Consider the following 15,758-nt stretch of genomic DNA (forward strand, 5'->3'; position numbering starts at 1 on the left):
ATAAAGCTAAATTATGAAACGTATATAAACTCATTTAAACACTGCACTGAAATCATAGAATTTCAAGAGAATCATTTCATATGTACAGTAGTTTTCTTTCTCTGCCATAGAACAAATGATGCAATCAGAGGAAAGCTGCATAAATCCGAAGTGGTTTTATTTCCATCTCTCCTGTGGAGAAGTCCAGGTACATTTTTACCAGGCAACACTATATGGATCATACACACATATTTCTTTTTTATTTGAAAAATACTTGGATATGGAAAGTGGAAGTCTTCATATTTAAAATACAAATCTGTGAGTGACCTTAACATTTATAAAAGATAAGCATTCCTTCTTTTTTAATAAAAAGTTTGGTAACTGGATGCAGTGCATTGAACAATAATAAAGAAATGAAAGAAAACATACACACAACACAGATGTTATTCCAAAACTTCCCTAAAATGCATGCTTTTAAGTATTTTTACAATAAAACGAAGTAAGACAAGCTAATAAAATTTATTCGTATAATCTTTAGAAATGCCACAAACACAAAACAAGTTAACAAGTTTAAAATTCAACTGTTTTCAATCATTACTCCATGCAGTCACGTGTATTATACTGATAAAGTCCTTTCTCAATTTAGATTGAGAAACATGCAGTTTAACCATTTTTTTTAAGATGCAATACAAACTGCTTTACCTTCATAAGAAAATACCTGAACATTTTTTTAATGTACAAAAAAAGAAAACATTTCAAGCTTTTTTTCTTGATCGAATACTGTAAAAGTGAATTTCAGGCATTTGGCAGGTTGTAAAAAGTCTCTTAAATGTACAGTTTAGTCTCTCAAATGCTCCTGTATTTTTGACCTGCGATGTTCAGCATAGTGGTGCTAACTGAGAGTTGAGTTTTGCTCAGTGCAAACTCTTTTAAGCGGCGGGGCTCCAATCGCATCCTCTTCCTCCTATGAAAAACAATAATGTCATACATGACATGCATTCAATCTTTTTGCTGACACGCGCAAATCAGATTGGCATCATTTTTACAATATGTATTCCTACAATGCAATAGGTGAACATTTATTTGAAGACTAGTAGACGTTACCTGAGTAGAGAGAGACAACACATCTTCTTTAATTAGAGTTGGGGGCTCATCCGTCACCTCGCTGCTGGTTGTTGATGCCTCTAAATACGGGGTTTGATCGTGAAAAATAAAAAGTTCAAATTCATGCATGCATGTGAAATGAAAGATGCACAATTGATAATCTTACATACTTAGGTGAGCCTAACAAAACCTGTTAAGAACATGCATGTCTTATTCCACCCCAGAAATAAAAATAAAAAATACGTAATTAAATGTTGCTGAAATGAAGCATGTTAAATTTATATTACAGTAATGAGAATCATCATTGCTCTGAAAACCAATACTATTTATCTACCTTGTCAATTAGTTAAATAATCGTGTTTTTTCACTGGTCTGTCTCACCTCTCTCTGCATCCATGGTCTCCTGTCCCAGGGTGGGCGGCTGGGAATCCTCTGTACGGAAGTAGGGTGCATGGGAAGGGCTCACTGCCTCACTCACATGCTGTGGACTGGAGTTGCTGCTGCTGTCCACTTTGGTATTAGACTGATAGGCATCTGATAGGAAACTCTGGTTACTGTTGTCATCTGTTTAGAAGGATAAATAAATGAATTAAATATATTTGTGGAAAGTCTTCTTTAGAAACATGTAAATTGTCTAGGTACTTTAGCATACTGCTAGGTTAAAATAGTAATGCAATCCATACTGTCAAGGTGCAAGGTAATTTAAACAACTAGAGCATAACAACACAAATAAGTGTTGCATTATATTAAATAGAGGACGTTCAGAACTGTTTACAGAATAAATATCATGCTCTCTTGTGTCTGACATAAACATAACCTGTAAAGTCCCGTATTACCCTGAAAATCCAGTAGCACGGAACGGGCGTTTTCCAACACTACGTCTGTAGGAAAGCCCTTTAGTTCCCTCACTCCAGTACCCGCCACTTTAGGCTTGTATATCTACAAGAAAGACAAAGACATTTAGAAAATGAACAATGTATGTGACCTTGGACCACAAAACCAGTCTTAAGTAGCATGGGTATATATGTAGCAATAGCCAGCAATACATTGTATGGGTCAAAATGATTGACTTGGCAAAACATCATGTTCCATTAAGATATTTTGTAAATTTCCCACTGCAAATATATCAAAACGTAATTTTTGATTAGTAATATGCATAGCTAAGAATCTCATTTGGACATCTTTAAAGGCAATTTTCTCAATATTTTGATTTTTTTGCACCCTCAGATTCCAGTTTTTCAAATAGTTGTATCATAACAAACCATACATCAATGGAAAGCTTATTTATTCAGATGATGTGTTGATGTATAAATCTCCATTTCAAAAAACTGACCCTTATGACTGGTTTTGTGGTCCTGGGTCACATATTTATATATTTGGGATTCGGACAGTGACATGGGATGACGTGATACACCTGTTTAGTCTCTGTGACAGGGACCCATTTGAATATCCGCAATGATGTGTCTCCCACTGTAACCCATTTTTTCTCCCTGGGAAGACAGACATGTTCAAGGTAAATATCACAAAAACGCATCTATTTTAATAGAAGAAGAAGAAAATAAAAATTCAGAGTACTGTTATGCAGCCCTATGTTTTTTCTTTTGAGGCCCCTTGTAATTTCTGTTATTCTCAGTGGTAGTTATCATTAGATGCTTAGTATAATACAGTACTTTTTATCACAACACAATAAAAATACAGTAAATGTATAATTCATATGGAAAAAACTACCTCGTGTTATTGACAGGTTTCGTGAGATTCACTCATATACATGACAAGGATGTTCAAACAGAAACTAACTGAAATTAATATTAAAAAGTGCTTATTTTTACATTTTAGACATTCCGAACAGAAATGCGTATGACTGAATCACTTCACTCCATTACAGACTACCAACAGATTGTTCAATCCCCATTGGCACGTCTAAGACACGCCCACATGCTGTATACCGTGCGGCCCATTGGCTGCCCAGCTTGTCCGTCATGTAAGTGAATGACGTCACCCTCCCCGCCACTCTGAAGTTTATTTTTGTAACGTAGAAGAAAAGAAACTTGTCTCCCTCCTCAAACAAGCAACTTACCACCGACGGACCCTTTCAATTGCCGCCATCACTTTTTTGATGTCATCTTTGGCACGGCTGCGTGTCTCCGCTCGCACGGACCGTCCCGACATTTTAATGGGTTTTATTAGTTTGTCAAGATCTCCCTCTTTTTCTTGCCTTCCTCCGTCTGCGACTTGATCTCGCCCTGTCTTCGTTGGTGTCTCGCGAGACTTCATAACGCGCCACTGGCACTGCCTCTTTGCAGTTTTCACATTACCCATATTTAATTTTTTGGTAAATTTATTTTCTTTACAAAACATTAGTTGCATTATGTTATTTAATAACCGTAATATGGGTGTGCCTCATTAAAAGAAGCTGTTAGGTGCCCATAATGTCTTCATCACACCAGCAGATGGCCGCGTTTCTCACTTAAAAATACTCTGCATTGGAGTTGACAGGAGCAGGATTGCTATGCAGTACTTTTCAAGCCTTCACCATAATATGTGATAATCATCAGAGCTGAGTAGTAACTGATTATATGTAATCTGGATTATGCAAGCAGATTCCAAAAAGCATTTCTAAGATTATATGTGACCCTGGACCACAAAACCAGTCATAAGTGTCAATTTTCAGAAATTGAGCTTTATACATCATCTGAAAGCTGAATAAATAAGCTTTCCATCGGTGTATGGTTTGTTAAGATAGAACAATATTTGGCCGAGATACATCTATTTCAGTAATGGAATCTGAGGGTGCAAAAAAATCAAAATATTGAGAAAATCGCCTTTAAAGTTGTCCAAATGAAGTTTTTAGCAATGCATATTACTAATCAAATTAAGTTTTGATATATTTACAGTAGGAAATTCACAAAATATCTTCATGGAACATGATCTTTACTTAATATCCTAATGATTTTTGGCATAAAAGAAAAATCGATCATTTTGACCCATACAATGTATTTTTGGCTATTGCTACTAATATACCCCAGCGACTTAAGACTGGTTTTGTGGTCCAGGGTCACATATTACATTTTAAAATACTCTGGTGTTATTGATGTGTTGACTACATATTATTTACACAATAGCAATAAATTATAAATAATGAATGATTCTCCGTAATTGTTCTTTCATCTTTCATCAAATTTCTTCTAAAATAGTTAACTGCTTAATGCTTACATGACATGCAGATAAAATATTTAAACTTCTTTAGTGGTTTTGATAATAAAATTACATTTTTATCATTTAATTAGCTTTTCATTCATTTCACAACCCCCCTGCAGTTTTTTCAGAAAAAGCGTTTAATGCACTTCATGTTGTTAATAGCAACAAAAGTAGTATTTTTTCTTTTGCTTTGTATTTTTATATCGGTGTGGTACAAAAGTATCCTATTTAATCATTGTGATAAATAAGCTAGGTCAAAAGTAATCTTAAAGCAATCAAAAAGTAGTCCGATTATATTACCTAATGAAAGTGTAATAGATCATGTTACTAACTATAATTTTGAATAAGTACCAGACTCCAGTTGCAAATAATATAAGCACTGATAATTATGCTGGATAAAATAAAACAATTCCATATTTTTAATGAGAAAGTATTTTTTTAATATGTAAATGATTTTAAATGATTAATGTACAAACAAGTGAACACAGTGTGAATTTTAAATAACTACTTCAGTGTCAGTCATTTTAACCCCAGCTTCTAACATAAAAAATTAACAGTTCAAAATTTCTTTATTCTTCACTCAAAATAATTTAAGCATTATATTATTTTAATATTTACTCAATTCTACCCGAAGCTTAATAATCTATTTTTCAAAAGTTAAACAAAAATGATGCAACAATCTCATTGTATATATTTGCCACCTCAGTAATAATAAGATACCTGTGAGGTTTAAACCAAATTTACAAATTTAGATTTAAAAAAAAAAACAAGACTCAAAACACAAAATTTATTAGATGATGTAATATCCTCTCTCTGCATAGCTCTTCGTGCAAGTTGAAACCTCACACACACACACACACACACACACACACATCAAAAGGCACACTTAGTTTCTGAAAAGCATCATCTCTTGACTATCAGATCAAATCCAGCAAACTACGTTTGTGTTGTTACACCATAGAACTCCACTGCAGCGATGAATACACCACATCACCCTCCACACTCTCATCCTTTTCGGTCTCGCTGCGGCTCCGTGGAGAGCAAAGCAATACTGTTTTCTTCACATTAGAGCCCAGACGAGCTATCGCTAGAATATCAGAGAGAGGTAACTCTTCATCCATGGAGATGCATAATGCAATGAAGTGAGCATGGAAACGCAGAGGATCACCTGCAAAATTACAGTAAAAAGATCTCCACTGTTAAGCTGCACTGAAAATATATTTTATATATTTTCGATATATCCTTCCGATATTCCTGGTTGTCACAAACATACCTGGATATACCAGGAAATCTCCTCCAAACTTCCCTGCGGAGGTCAGGTAGAAGCCTTTATGTCTTAGATCTCTGTACACGCAGAATCTAGTGTTCAAGCGTTCGTCTCTAGGCACTGGCCAATCAGTGGAATGGAAACTGCGTTCCTCCGGACAGTGGCTGAAGCCGGCACGGGCAGTATGGAGCTGAACCGCCATGGCCGGCAATGGGAAGCGGAAAGCCTGGTCCAGTGCATTAAGACGGTCTCTTATTGCATTGCCAGAGTCATCGGTGCCTGTGGGATCACAGAAAGCTTAACATCGTTAAGACATTTTATAAACAGTATCAGAGATCTTACTGCGGTTGAACAAATACATAAAATTAGGCCAAAAAACGGGTCTTGGCAAGTATCCTTGTAAACACAGTCAGTAATGTCTAATGTGAACTTGAACAGTTGAGAGAAAATCAGATGCATATGTTAAAGGCACAATATGTAAGTTTTCGCCACTAATGACACGGTCTGTTACACTAGTTAAAATAGCTTGTTTCTCTGGATTTAAACATTCTTGGAAACATTTGAGATAATGTAAGTACACAAGTCAGCAAATTATAGAACATTTTTCTGTAGTTTTTGGATATCTTAATAAAAAATTAAAAAATTTGAACATATTGTGCCTTTAAATCCACGTAGTCTGTCTTAAAGTGGCAACACCCTAAAAATCTTCTGCTGTCTGTCTCATTAATGTTATCAAACAACAAAGACAAAAAAAATAACTTTATTTTATACTTCATTTATACAGTTATTTTACATTTAATTACTTTTCATTTAATTTAATTTACATTCAATTTCTGTTGTAATCCTTACCAGCATTTGTTCTCATTTTATTACTGACCGTTTACTTGTCTTTAACAATGTTTGAGCTTTATTTTAGTTTGGCTATATGTTGTATGAGTCAAAATTGTCAATTTTTCTTTTATGCCAAAATTCATTAGGATATTATGTAAAGATCATGTTTCATGAAGATATTTTGTAAATTTCCTATGGTAAATATATCAAAACTTAATTTTTGATTAGTAATGTGCATTGCTAAGAACTTCATTTGGACAAATTTAAAGGTGATTTTTTTTCAATATTTAGATTTTTTTTGCACCCTCAGATTCCAGATTTTCAAATAGTTCAATCTTAACCAATTACAACTGGATATCAGTTTGAAAGATGAATGATAATTCTTTGATGAACAATAATGCATTCGTGTAATAAGTGCACCTTTTGTGAAGCAGACATGGAGTCATTGGAACATTTGTTCCAAAAAAAAAAAAAAAAAAAAAAAAAAAAAAAAACTCTTGGATGACCTCTATGCCCGGTTAAGTTTGAAATATGTAATACCTGACTTTAAAACTGTAAAATGCTGATTTTAAAACTGTAAAATGCTTGTCCTTCTGTCGGAATTGTGATGTTGAATTTTTAGGTAATAATATTGTGATTTTGGGCAATTACCTTATTCATAAATGCAGATTCTTTAACCCCACCCCTTCCCTCTCCCCTCTCTATTATTTTAATTTATTTATTTTAATTTTCTAAATTATGTTTATTTTTGTTACGCTTCTATTTGGACTTATTTATTAGGATTTTTCTTCTTGTTGACTTGGTATTTTGTATGTTTTTTTTTTCCAAGCAAATAAATGTCCAGTAATAATTAATAATAAATTAGTAATGTCCAGTACTTTGTTTATTTTTTACTGTTCAAAGATTTGATACCTCAAATTAAACTTGTAGATTTTACACAGATTTGTCTGTGAGGTTTGGGCAGTTTAGAAACAAAGTTGGGAAGTTATGACTTATTTTTTAAACCATAAATAGGTCAAGAGATTATTTGCAGTATCTTGGTGAATACTGCCACTGGCCTGTCAGCTGATCAAGAAAAGGCAGTAAAGGGATTTAACAAATTTCAAATTATTAACATGAGTTGTAATATATGTGGAAAATAACCATTTTAACATTTATTCTAGCTCCTTAAACATCAACAGTATCTTCAAACTAAGTGTTTTTTTCCCCCCCAAATTACAATTATTCCCTGTGGCAATCGGCAGACTGCCACATATTTTGTCTGCAAATATTAACCTGTATTAAACCTGGAACATTCATACATTACAATTCTGTAGTAATCCTTACCAGCATTTGTTCTCATTTTATTACTCACTGTTCACTTATCTTTATCTCTATATTAGTTTGGCTAGTAGTTTTTGACATGTTACTGAAACTGGAAACGAGAATTGTGAAATTTCACTGGTGTCTTAAGTTGTACGGGTATATTTGTAGCAATAGCCAACAATATGGGTCAAAATTATTTTCTTTTATGGCAAAAATCATTAGGATATTATGTAAAGATCTGTAGCTGTTCTGTAGTTTTTGGATATCTTAAAAAAAAAAACATTATTAAAAACAAACAAAAAAAACATACTGTGCCTTTAAACCCATGTAGTCAGTTTTCATTAGGATCATTAGGATATTAAGTAAAGTTCATGTTCCATGAAGACATTTTGTAAATTTCCTACTGTAAATATATCAGAACTTAATTTGTGATTAGTAATATGCATTGCTAAGAACTTCATTTGAACGACTTTAAGGCAATTTTCTCAATATTTTGATTTTGGCACCCTTACATTCCAGATATTCAAACAGTTGTATCTCTGTAATACTGTCCAATCCAACAAACCAAACATCAATGGAAAGCTTATTTATTTAGCTTTCAGATGACGTATACATTTATAGTGATACAAATATGGTTAATAACGTCTTGTATGAAAAAAAACAAAAAAAAAAACATCTTTTTTGTGTTAATATGTGAATAGTGAATATGCAAATAGAACAAATGTAAAATAAATTGCTCCTATGATTCTACCAGACACTCTCTCACCATTCTCCTTCTCATCCATGATTCTCCTCAGCACTGTCTTCTTGTCCTCCAGGGCCAGAGCGCACTGCTCCTTATAACTGCTCTCCAGACCGGCCTCATACTGTCTCACAGCCTCCAAATGCACCTCCTCATCTCCACAATCCTAATGAAAATAATAATACACACACACATCACTCACAGAGCATGAAACCCATTTCAGATGGACAGTTAGACAAATGATTGCATTCTTTCTGTGCACCTGAGTTTGCAGTGAAGCAGCAGCAGTGCTCGTCTCCTCCAGCAGCAGCGCCTCCTCCTGCAGGAGCTCCAGCGGTCTCCCCAGCCGCACGTTCTGCCGAGGCTGCCGGGCCAGAGAGCCCACCAGAGCCCCGATCACACCCGCGGATCTGCACCTTTTCATGTCCGACACTTTCCACAACAGAGGAGTGGATCCGCAAAAGCTGATGTCAATCAAAGCATCTTTTGATGGCTGATGCTCACTTTCACTTTTGGTATCCATATCCTCATTCACTTCCATGCTTGATGACTGCTGTGACACATTCATTCCAGCTGGATCCCCATCCATCACCTTTCCAAAACACACCTGGACGTCTAAACATGTGACCATCGACTTGTAAGCTGTGCTTCCGCTCTATAATGCATTTGCAGAGACCTTTTGTATTGGTAATAAACAGGATAACAGTAAATACATGGTGATCATACGAAATATATCCCGGTGCAGACTATACAAGAAGCAAATTTATGTACACGAATGCACTGATGGCACAGACAGCCAGTTTGAGAAAGAATTCATGGTCACGTTCACCTCGCGCTTCCTCCACATGAATATTAATTGAGAATTTCGCCTGCTGAAAGACTTTCACATTAAAAATTAATTTCAAAAAAACTAGAACGCAAATCACATTTCGATTCACAACACGCGTGTTTGCTGTACAAGTTACTTCCCTTGCAAAACGCACCATGTGACCATGATCTCGATTTGAAACAGAACGCGCGCCACCCAGTGGTCCTCTAAAAGCTACACGTTCGGTTAGCTTTATTTGCATAATTTAAAAAAACGTTACATGGCAAAACAATGGTAATAGTATTTATTTTATATATTTTGGTTTTTATTTTAAAAAGTCGCATGGAATCTCCCTTTAAATATACAGATGCTGTTAGTTTTAATCACGTGGTATCTGTTACTTTTTTCATCGCTGTTGAAGATGAACCAATCACACAACTGGATATCAGTTGGAATGGTGAATGATAAATCATTCATCTTTCATCACTGATGAACAACAGTGCACCCGTGCAATGAGCGCACATTTTGTGAAGCAGACATAGTGATTTTAACATTTGTTTTATTTATGCAAATTCTCTAAATAACTCTTGGATGACCTCTATGCTTGGTTAATATTTTAAATATGTAATACCTGACTTATTTTAAAACTGTAAAATATTTGTCCTTTTGTCGGAATTGTGATGTCGAATTTTTGGCTAATAATATTCTGATTTTGGCCAATTACTTTATTGATAAATGCAAACTTTCTTACTTTTTCAGAAATATTTAATGATCTTCAAATTTTTAAAACTCATTCATTATATATATATATATATATATATACACACACACACACACACATATATATAAATATATATACACACACACACACACACACACACACACACATATATATACATATATACACACACACACACATACATATATATATATATATATATACACACACACACACATATATATATATACACACACACACACACATATATACATATATATATACACACACACACACACACATATATATACATATATACACACACACACACATATATACATGTATATACACACACACACACACATATATACATATATACACACACACACACACACACACATATATATACATACATATAAATATGTGTATACACATATTTATATACATATACATATATATATATTAAAAAAGCCTTAAACTGTGTAACCTTTTGAAGTTTTTGTTTTGGTGATTATTGTATTTTATTTCTGTATTTATTTAATTATTTTTGTATTTTTTTCTTCCTGAATTTTCCAGTTGTTAATTTTTTTATGCCTCTATTTGGACTTATTGGAATTTCATTAAAATTTTTCTTATTGTTTACTTGGTACTTAGGTTCTCTTCAAGCAAAAAAAAAAAAGAAAGAAAGAAAGAAAGAAAGAAAGAAAGAAACAATAACGCATTCGGTCTTCTGAGCCATCGAGCGCCCTCTTGTGAAAATACGATTTGTTTACACATTCATTGATCCAATTTATTCAAAACAGAGTATAAACAAATATTAAAAATGATCAAAAATCAAAACGTATCAAAGTATCATCCTTAATGATATGTGCATATTTAGTTATTGGATAAATGTACTTTATATTAACTTTATATTTTTTTAATGAACACTGTCGTAAAACATACATTGAAAATTAGCATCAACATCAGTGGAATTAATAAATTGGCACATATGAAGAAAAGTAAAGGGTGTAGAAGATAACAGAGAAAAAAACTAAATACAGAATTGTAGTTCTGCACATATTACAGAGTTTCAATATCCAAATTTGGAAACTGATTTCATGAATTAATACAGCAGTCTACTGCACACACCCAAAACAGGTTAATACTGTGTTTAACACCAAATTGACCCACTTAGCATCATGTGTTTTTATTGGTCGATGATTGCAGAACATCTGCAGGCGAAACTTTCAATTTCCTTCTTAATTCCTAGCTGGAGACCGTAGGGCTGTGTGTATAGAGAGACCCATGGAGCAGTGAGAGAGGGCTGGACATCCGGTCTGCACCAGCAGACACTGCCTTCAGTGCAAACCTTCATTAATGCCATCACACACACCAAGGCCTCACAACACACACCTGGAGAGAAAAATACAAAGATGTGTGATGCATTTCCAGAATATTCTATAAATCACAATGCTTCTGGAGCAGGGTTTCTGCAGGTTTATAAAGGTACATTTAAAACTTTTTAAGATCTTTTTATGCCCAACCTGTCACTGTCAGTACTACTGGTTTAGCTCCATAGTTTTATGACATTAACTAAAATAGGCAAAAAAAAAAAATAAAGTAATTCTGTGAATTTTGCACGAAAAGATAAGTGCTTATTTAAAAAAACACTTATTTCATAGATACATTGTCTTTCAATAATTCAAGCACTTCTCACCTACCTCTTCAGGAATATTTAAAAAAAAATTTAAAAATTCAAATTCAAGAACTTCAAGTACTTTAAGAACCTTGTACGAACCCTGGTACTTGATTTAAGAATAAACTCAATTTTGTTCAATTTTTCAAAAAATTTCATCTCAAGCAACTGAATTTTGATCTAAGGATCAAAAACAAAGGTTAATATACCCGCAGAAACCCCGTTGACAGATTTAAGATCTTTAATCTCAATTTTGATGGAATTAAAGCCATCAAATTACCCACAAGCCACAGCCAGTCTGTTTAGTCCTGCTTCTCTATGCCCGTCTGTGTGGGAGAGAGTCCATGTGTGCACTCAGCTTCATCTCGTTCTCCAGAATCTGCATCAGCTGCTGCATAGAGGGCAGGTGGCCTGACTGCAGCTTTGACCAAACAGGCACATCTGTGAGCAGAGAAACATACACATGCAGAGTAAAAATCACTAGTGTTAAACATGATGTGAACTATTTGCACTGCAGTGTTTCAATCTATAACTAATCATCGGTCTTACCGTTAAGAGTGATTTCAAAGGCACCAGTGGACATACACTGGTTTTCAATCATGTTGCTGAGGAAGAACACCATCATGCAGGCATATATCTGTACAAAAACACAACAAACTGAGGTCACAAACACATGTAGTAGGCATGTACTAAAACTTATTCTACATGCATGTATACTTTTACATGTATAAAAAGGAACAACTTAAAGCACAGATAAATGCAAAATGCAGAAAATATACTTTTAAACTTAATAAGTTAATAAAAAAAATGTAAAAAATAAATAAATAAATGAATAAAATAAATGAATAAATATTGACAATAAATGCAAGACCTACTAAGAGTTACATATTCTAAAATATAATGCAATATTTTTAAACGGAAACAGATATGCATTTAATGGCCCTCGCTGACCTTATTCTCTTGTGCCCAAAGCCAGATTCCAGGAGCCTCCATGTTAAAAAATGTAAAAGGGTCTTTTCCCAGAATTATTAAACCAATCACTGCAAGCTTGAAGACAGAGAGGAAGGAAGCTATGTGTCTAAAAATAAAGTATTAATTTTAATTTCAGTGTATGAGTTAAAGTCACTACTATTTTAATAGAAGCAATTCATAAATTTGTATGAGAGAAATGCATGAGAAACCCACCTGTATAAAGGCTGTGGTAGGAAGTTTTCTCCCTCGATGCGGATGTCTGGGTACCTCTGGGTGAGAACCCGAGTGTACTCTTCAAACACCCGCCTGTACCCTCAGGATACACTGCAAATAGAGAAGCACTGTATTTAGCAAGTGACCCATAGACATTTTGCATATGCAAAAAAAAAACAAACAAAAAAAATCACTTAGGGACTATACTTCTAAAATATTATTTCCCTTAAAAATATCAAATAATATAAATTCTGTTCTTTTTCCCCTTTCAAGACCAAGAAGTGACGTCTTAGAGTCACTAAACGTCATGAAACACTACGTTTACTACGATATAAGTGTAATTATTCAATCACATGGTACATGTGATTCTTGCGCAATGAGGTTTAGACCAATGTGCTCAGCTCAACGAATAGGAAATATACATAAACCTCCGTTAATGCATTTACTGATTGTACGTCATAAATGTTTAGATTAAATCAGTTGCTTTATCAGCACGTGACACTGATCTGTAAGCGCACTGACAGGAAACGGAAAAACATTCCGTATTCGGTGCAACTCACCAAATCTGAAACTTCAGCAGTGGCATGCCGGCATAATGTATTTTCATCTTTTTAATGCTGCCATTGTCGGCTGTGGCATGATTCAGTGACAGCACACAGACCAGTAAAACACATAAACATCGCGTTTCCATCCCGCACCATCCGCTTGCGAAAGCTCCGTTCTGACTGTACCCGGAAGTTCCGGCGGAATATATACAGCCTGTCAAAATAAAAGCTCCCGTCCATTCGCCAGCCTGTGTGTTTATATATATATATATATATATATATATATATATATATATATATATATATATATATATATATATATATATATATATATATATATATATATATATATATGTATGTATATATATATATATATATATATATATATATATAAACATACACACACATATATATAAGAATTTCTATATATATAGAAATATTTCTTTATATATATATAAGAATTTTATTAGAGCACCTCTTTATATAAAATTAAACCGTCACACTGACGACATGCACATGTCCATATTGGTCTTAGACACTTGTCTAGGTTTGAACAGGCCTATATATATATATATATATATATATATATATATATATATATATATATATATATATATATATATTATTATTTTTTTTTTTTTTTTTTTTTTTTTTTTTCATTTACTCTTTGCATCAGTAGGTGGGGACAATGAATCAGTGAATCATTCAGTAAATCGTTTTGAACCCCTGATTAATTCAAGAAGGAAACTCTGTTCATTTACATGAATCCATTTGCTGAGATGGTTTAATAGAATAAACCAGATGTTCCAAGTCAAAAATAAAAGAAAAAGAACCATTTAAGATGGAGGCAATTCTCTAGAATTAATCAAACTTTAATGCCACATCTCAGATCGTTTCGCTAGATAAGACCTTTAAATTTAGAGAAAAACATCAAGATAAAATGTTGAGAATAAACTCATTAAATTCCGAGAATACATTTCGGGAAAAAAAAAGTTGAGATAAAATGTAGAACGAAAAACGCCATCGTACTTTAGAGAGGGTGAAAGGGATGAACAAAATTAATTATCTTAAAATTTAAGGATGATGTATGAGCACATATTTTAATAGATGTCTACTTTACATATTTAAGCAATATAACACGAGCAATAATCGAGCTGCTGTACATCATCATGGAGCGATGGAGCGATGAAGTCTTTCAAGATATAGTTGGTGATTTGTCTGAATGGAGTGCTGACGTCCTCCATGCTCATGTTATGGGCAAATTTAACTCCGTTCAAACTCCAGTCGCACATGACTCTAGCAATGATGTCCCAGAAGCTACAGTCTGTGACATGTCTGACTCTGGCATTTACGTCCCCCAAAGCCCAATCTGTGACACGTCCGAGTCTGGAGACATGTCCATCTCTGGCGTTGACGTCCCCCAAAGTCTAGTCTGTGACACGTCCAACTCTGGAGACATGTCCAACTCTGGCATTTACGTCCCCCAAAGCCTAATCTGTGACACGTCCGACTCTGGAGACATGTCCAACTCTGGCATTTACGTCCCCCAAAGCCTAATCTGTGACACATCCGACTCTGGACACATGGTCGACTTTGGCGTTAACGTGCCCCAAGTCCAGTCTGTGACATGTCCAAGTCTGGAGACATGTCCATCTCTGGCGTTGACGTCCCCCAAAGTACAGTCTGTGACCCGTCCAGCTGTAGTGATGACGTCCCAGAAGCTACAGTCTGTGCTAAGTCCGACTGTAGTGATGGCATCCCTTCAGCCTTTTTGTGTGCCGTGTCCTACTGTAGCAATGACGTCCCTCCATCTTCACATTCTGAAATGTCCTACAGTAGTGGTGATGACTTCCTTGAAGCTACAGTCTGTGGCATATCCAGCTATAGTGATGACGTCCCTCCATCGTCATGCTGTGACGTTTGACTGTAGTAGTGGTGACGTCCTCGAAACTACAACCTGTCAGAGGACACTGTGGCACCTCATTCAAGCCAGCTGCAGGATGAGACAACAGTTATTGGTCAGTTTGCTACCATAACCTGAACATAATCCAAACACACTCACATTTTAATCAGCAGTTCAATGGTTCATTTTATGTCAACATCTGTTATTTATCTTTTAACAGTCATCAATTCATGCCGTTATGGACTCAGCCGTCAGCTGGGTAGAGGAAGCTTTGGAACGGTTTCAACGGTGTCAATTTTCGTTAATATTTATGTAGCTAATCATTTTTGTCATATTATTGCCTCACTTTTTCCTTTGTAAGCGCTATCATGTGTTGACTATTTGGTCCCGGAGCGTCCCATGCATTTTGAGGAGCTAAATTGTTTCGTCTTGCGGCAGATAATGAGCCTTGAAGAGGAAGTGGCCCGGGTCATCATGCACCAGGCAGTATTTTCA

General features: G+C 34.8%; 3 protein-coding genes across 4 annotated transcripts; all 3 read right to left on the bottom strand.

The window, feature by feature from the left end:
* Positions 1-140: 140 nt before the first annotated feature.
* On the bottom strand, positions 141-3,343 carry bcl7bb (BAF chromatin remodeling complex subunit BCL7B b). The gene is made up of 6 exons (XM_051135303.1): positions 3,161-3,343; positions 2,498-2,573; positions 1,920-2,022; positions 1,465-1,647; positions 1,084-1,163; positions 141-943 (listed from the first exon to the last, which is right to left on the bottom strand). The coding sequence occupies exons 1-6, from the start codon at positions 3,250-3,252 to the stop codon at positions 872-874; spliced, it is 606 nt and encodes a 201-aa protein (XP_050991260.1). The 5' UTR covers positions 3,253-3,343; the 3' UTR covers positions 141-871.
* A 1,711-nt stretch (positions 3,344-5,054) lies between these two features.
* Positions 5,055-9,433, bottom strand: tsen34 (TSEN34 tRNA splicing endonuclease subunit). Its single transcript, XM_051135302.1, has 5 exons — positions 9,256-9,433; positions 8,689-9,102; positions 8,451-8,592; positions 5,555-5,827; positions 5,055-5,449 (listed from the first exon to the last, which is right to left on the bottom strand). The coding sequence occupies exons 2-5, from the start codon at positions 9,055-9,057 to the stop codon at positions 5,232-5,234; spliced, it is 1,002 nt and encodes a 333-aa protein (XP_050991259.1). The 5' UTR covers positions 9,058-9,102; positions 9,256-9,433; the 3' UTR covers positions 5,055-5,231.
* Positions 9,434-11,304: 1,871 nt separating this feature from the next.
* Positions 11,305-13,547, bottom strand: selenot1b (selenoprotein T, 1b). Of its 2 annotated transcripts, none has more exons than XM_051135305.1 (6): positions 13,376-13,547; positions 12,816-12,926; positions 12,582-12,708; positions 12,180-12,267; positions 11,915-12,071; positions 11,305-11,347 (listed from the first exon to the last, which is right to left on the bottom strand). In XM_051135305.1, the coding sequence occupies exons 1-5, from the start codon at positions 13,504-13,506 to the stop codon at positions 11,947-11,949; spliced, it is 582 nt and encodes a 193-aa protein (XP_050991262.1). In that variant the 5' UTR covers positions 13,507-13,547; the 3' UTR covers positions 11,305-11,347; positions 11,915-11,946. The 2 variants fall into 2 exon arrangements, with proteins under 2 accessions (XP_050991262.1, XP_050991263.1); XM_051135306.1 differs by having other exon boundaries at positions 11,911-12,071.
* Positions 13,548-15,758: the final 2,211 nt, after the last annotated feature.

Source organism: Labeo rohita, chromosome 18 (genome assembly GCF_022985175.1).
Source record: "Labeo rohita strain BAU-BD-2019 chromosome 18, IGBB_LRoh.1.0, whole genome shotgun sequence".
In the NCBI taxonomy this organism is placed as follows: domain Eukaryota; kingdom Metazoa; phylum Chordata; class Actinopteri; order Cypriniformes; family Cyprinidae; genus Labeo; species Labeo rohita.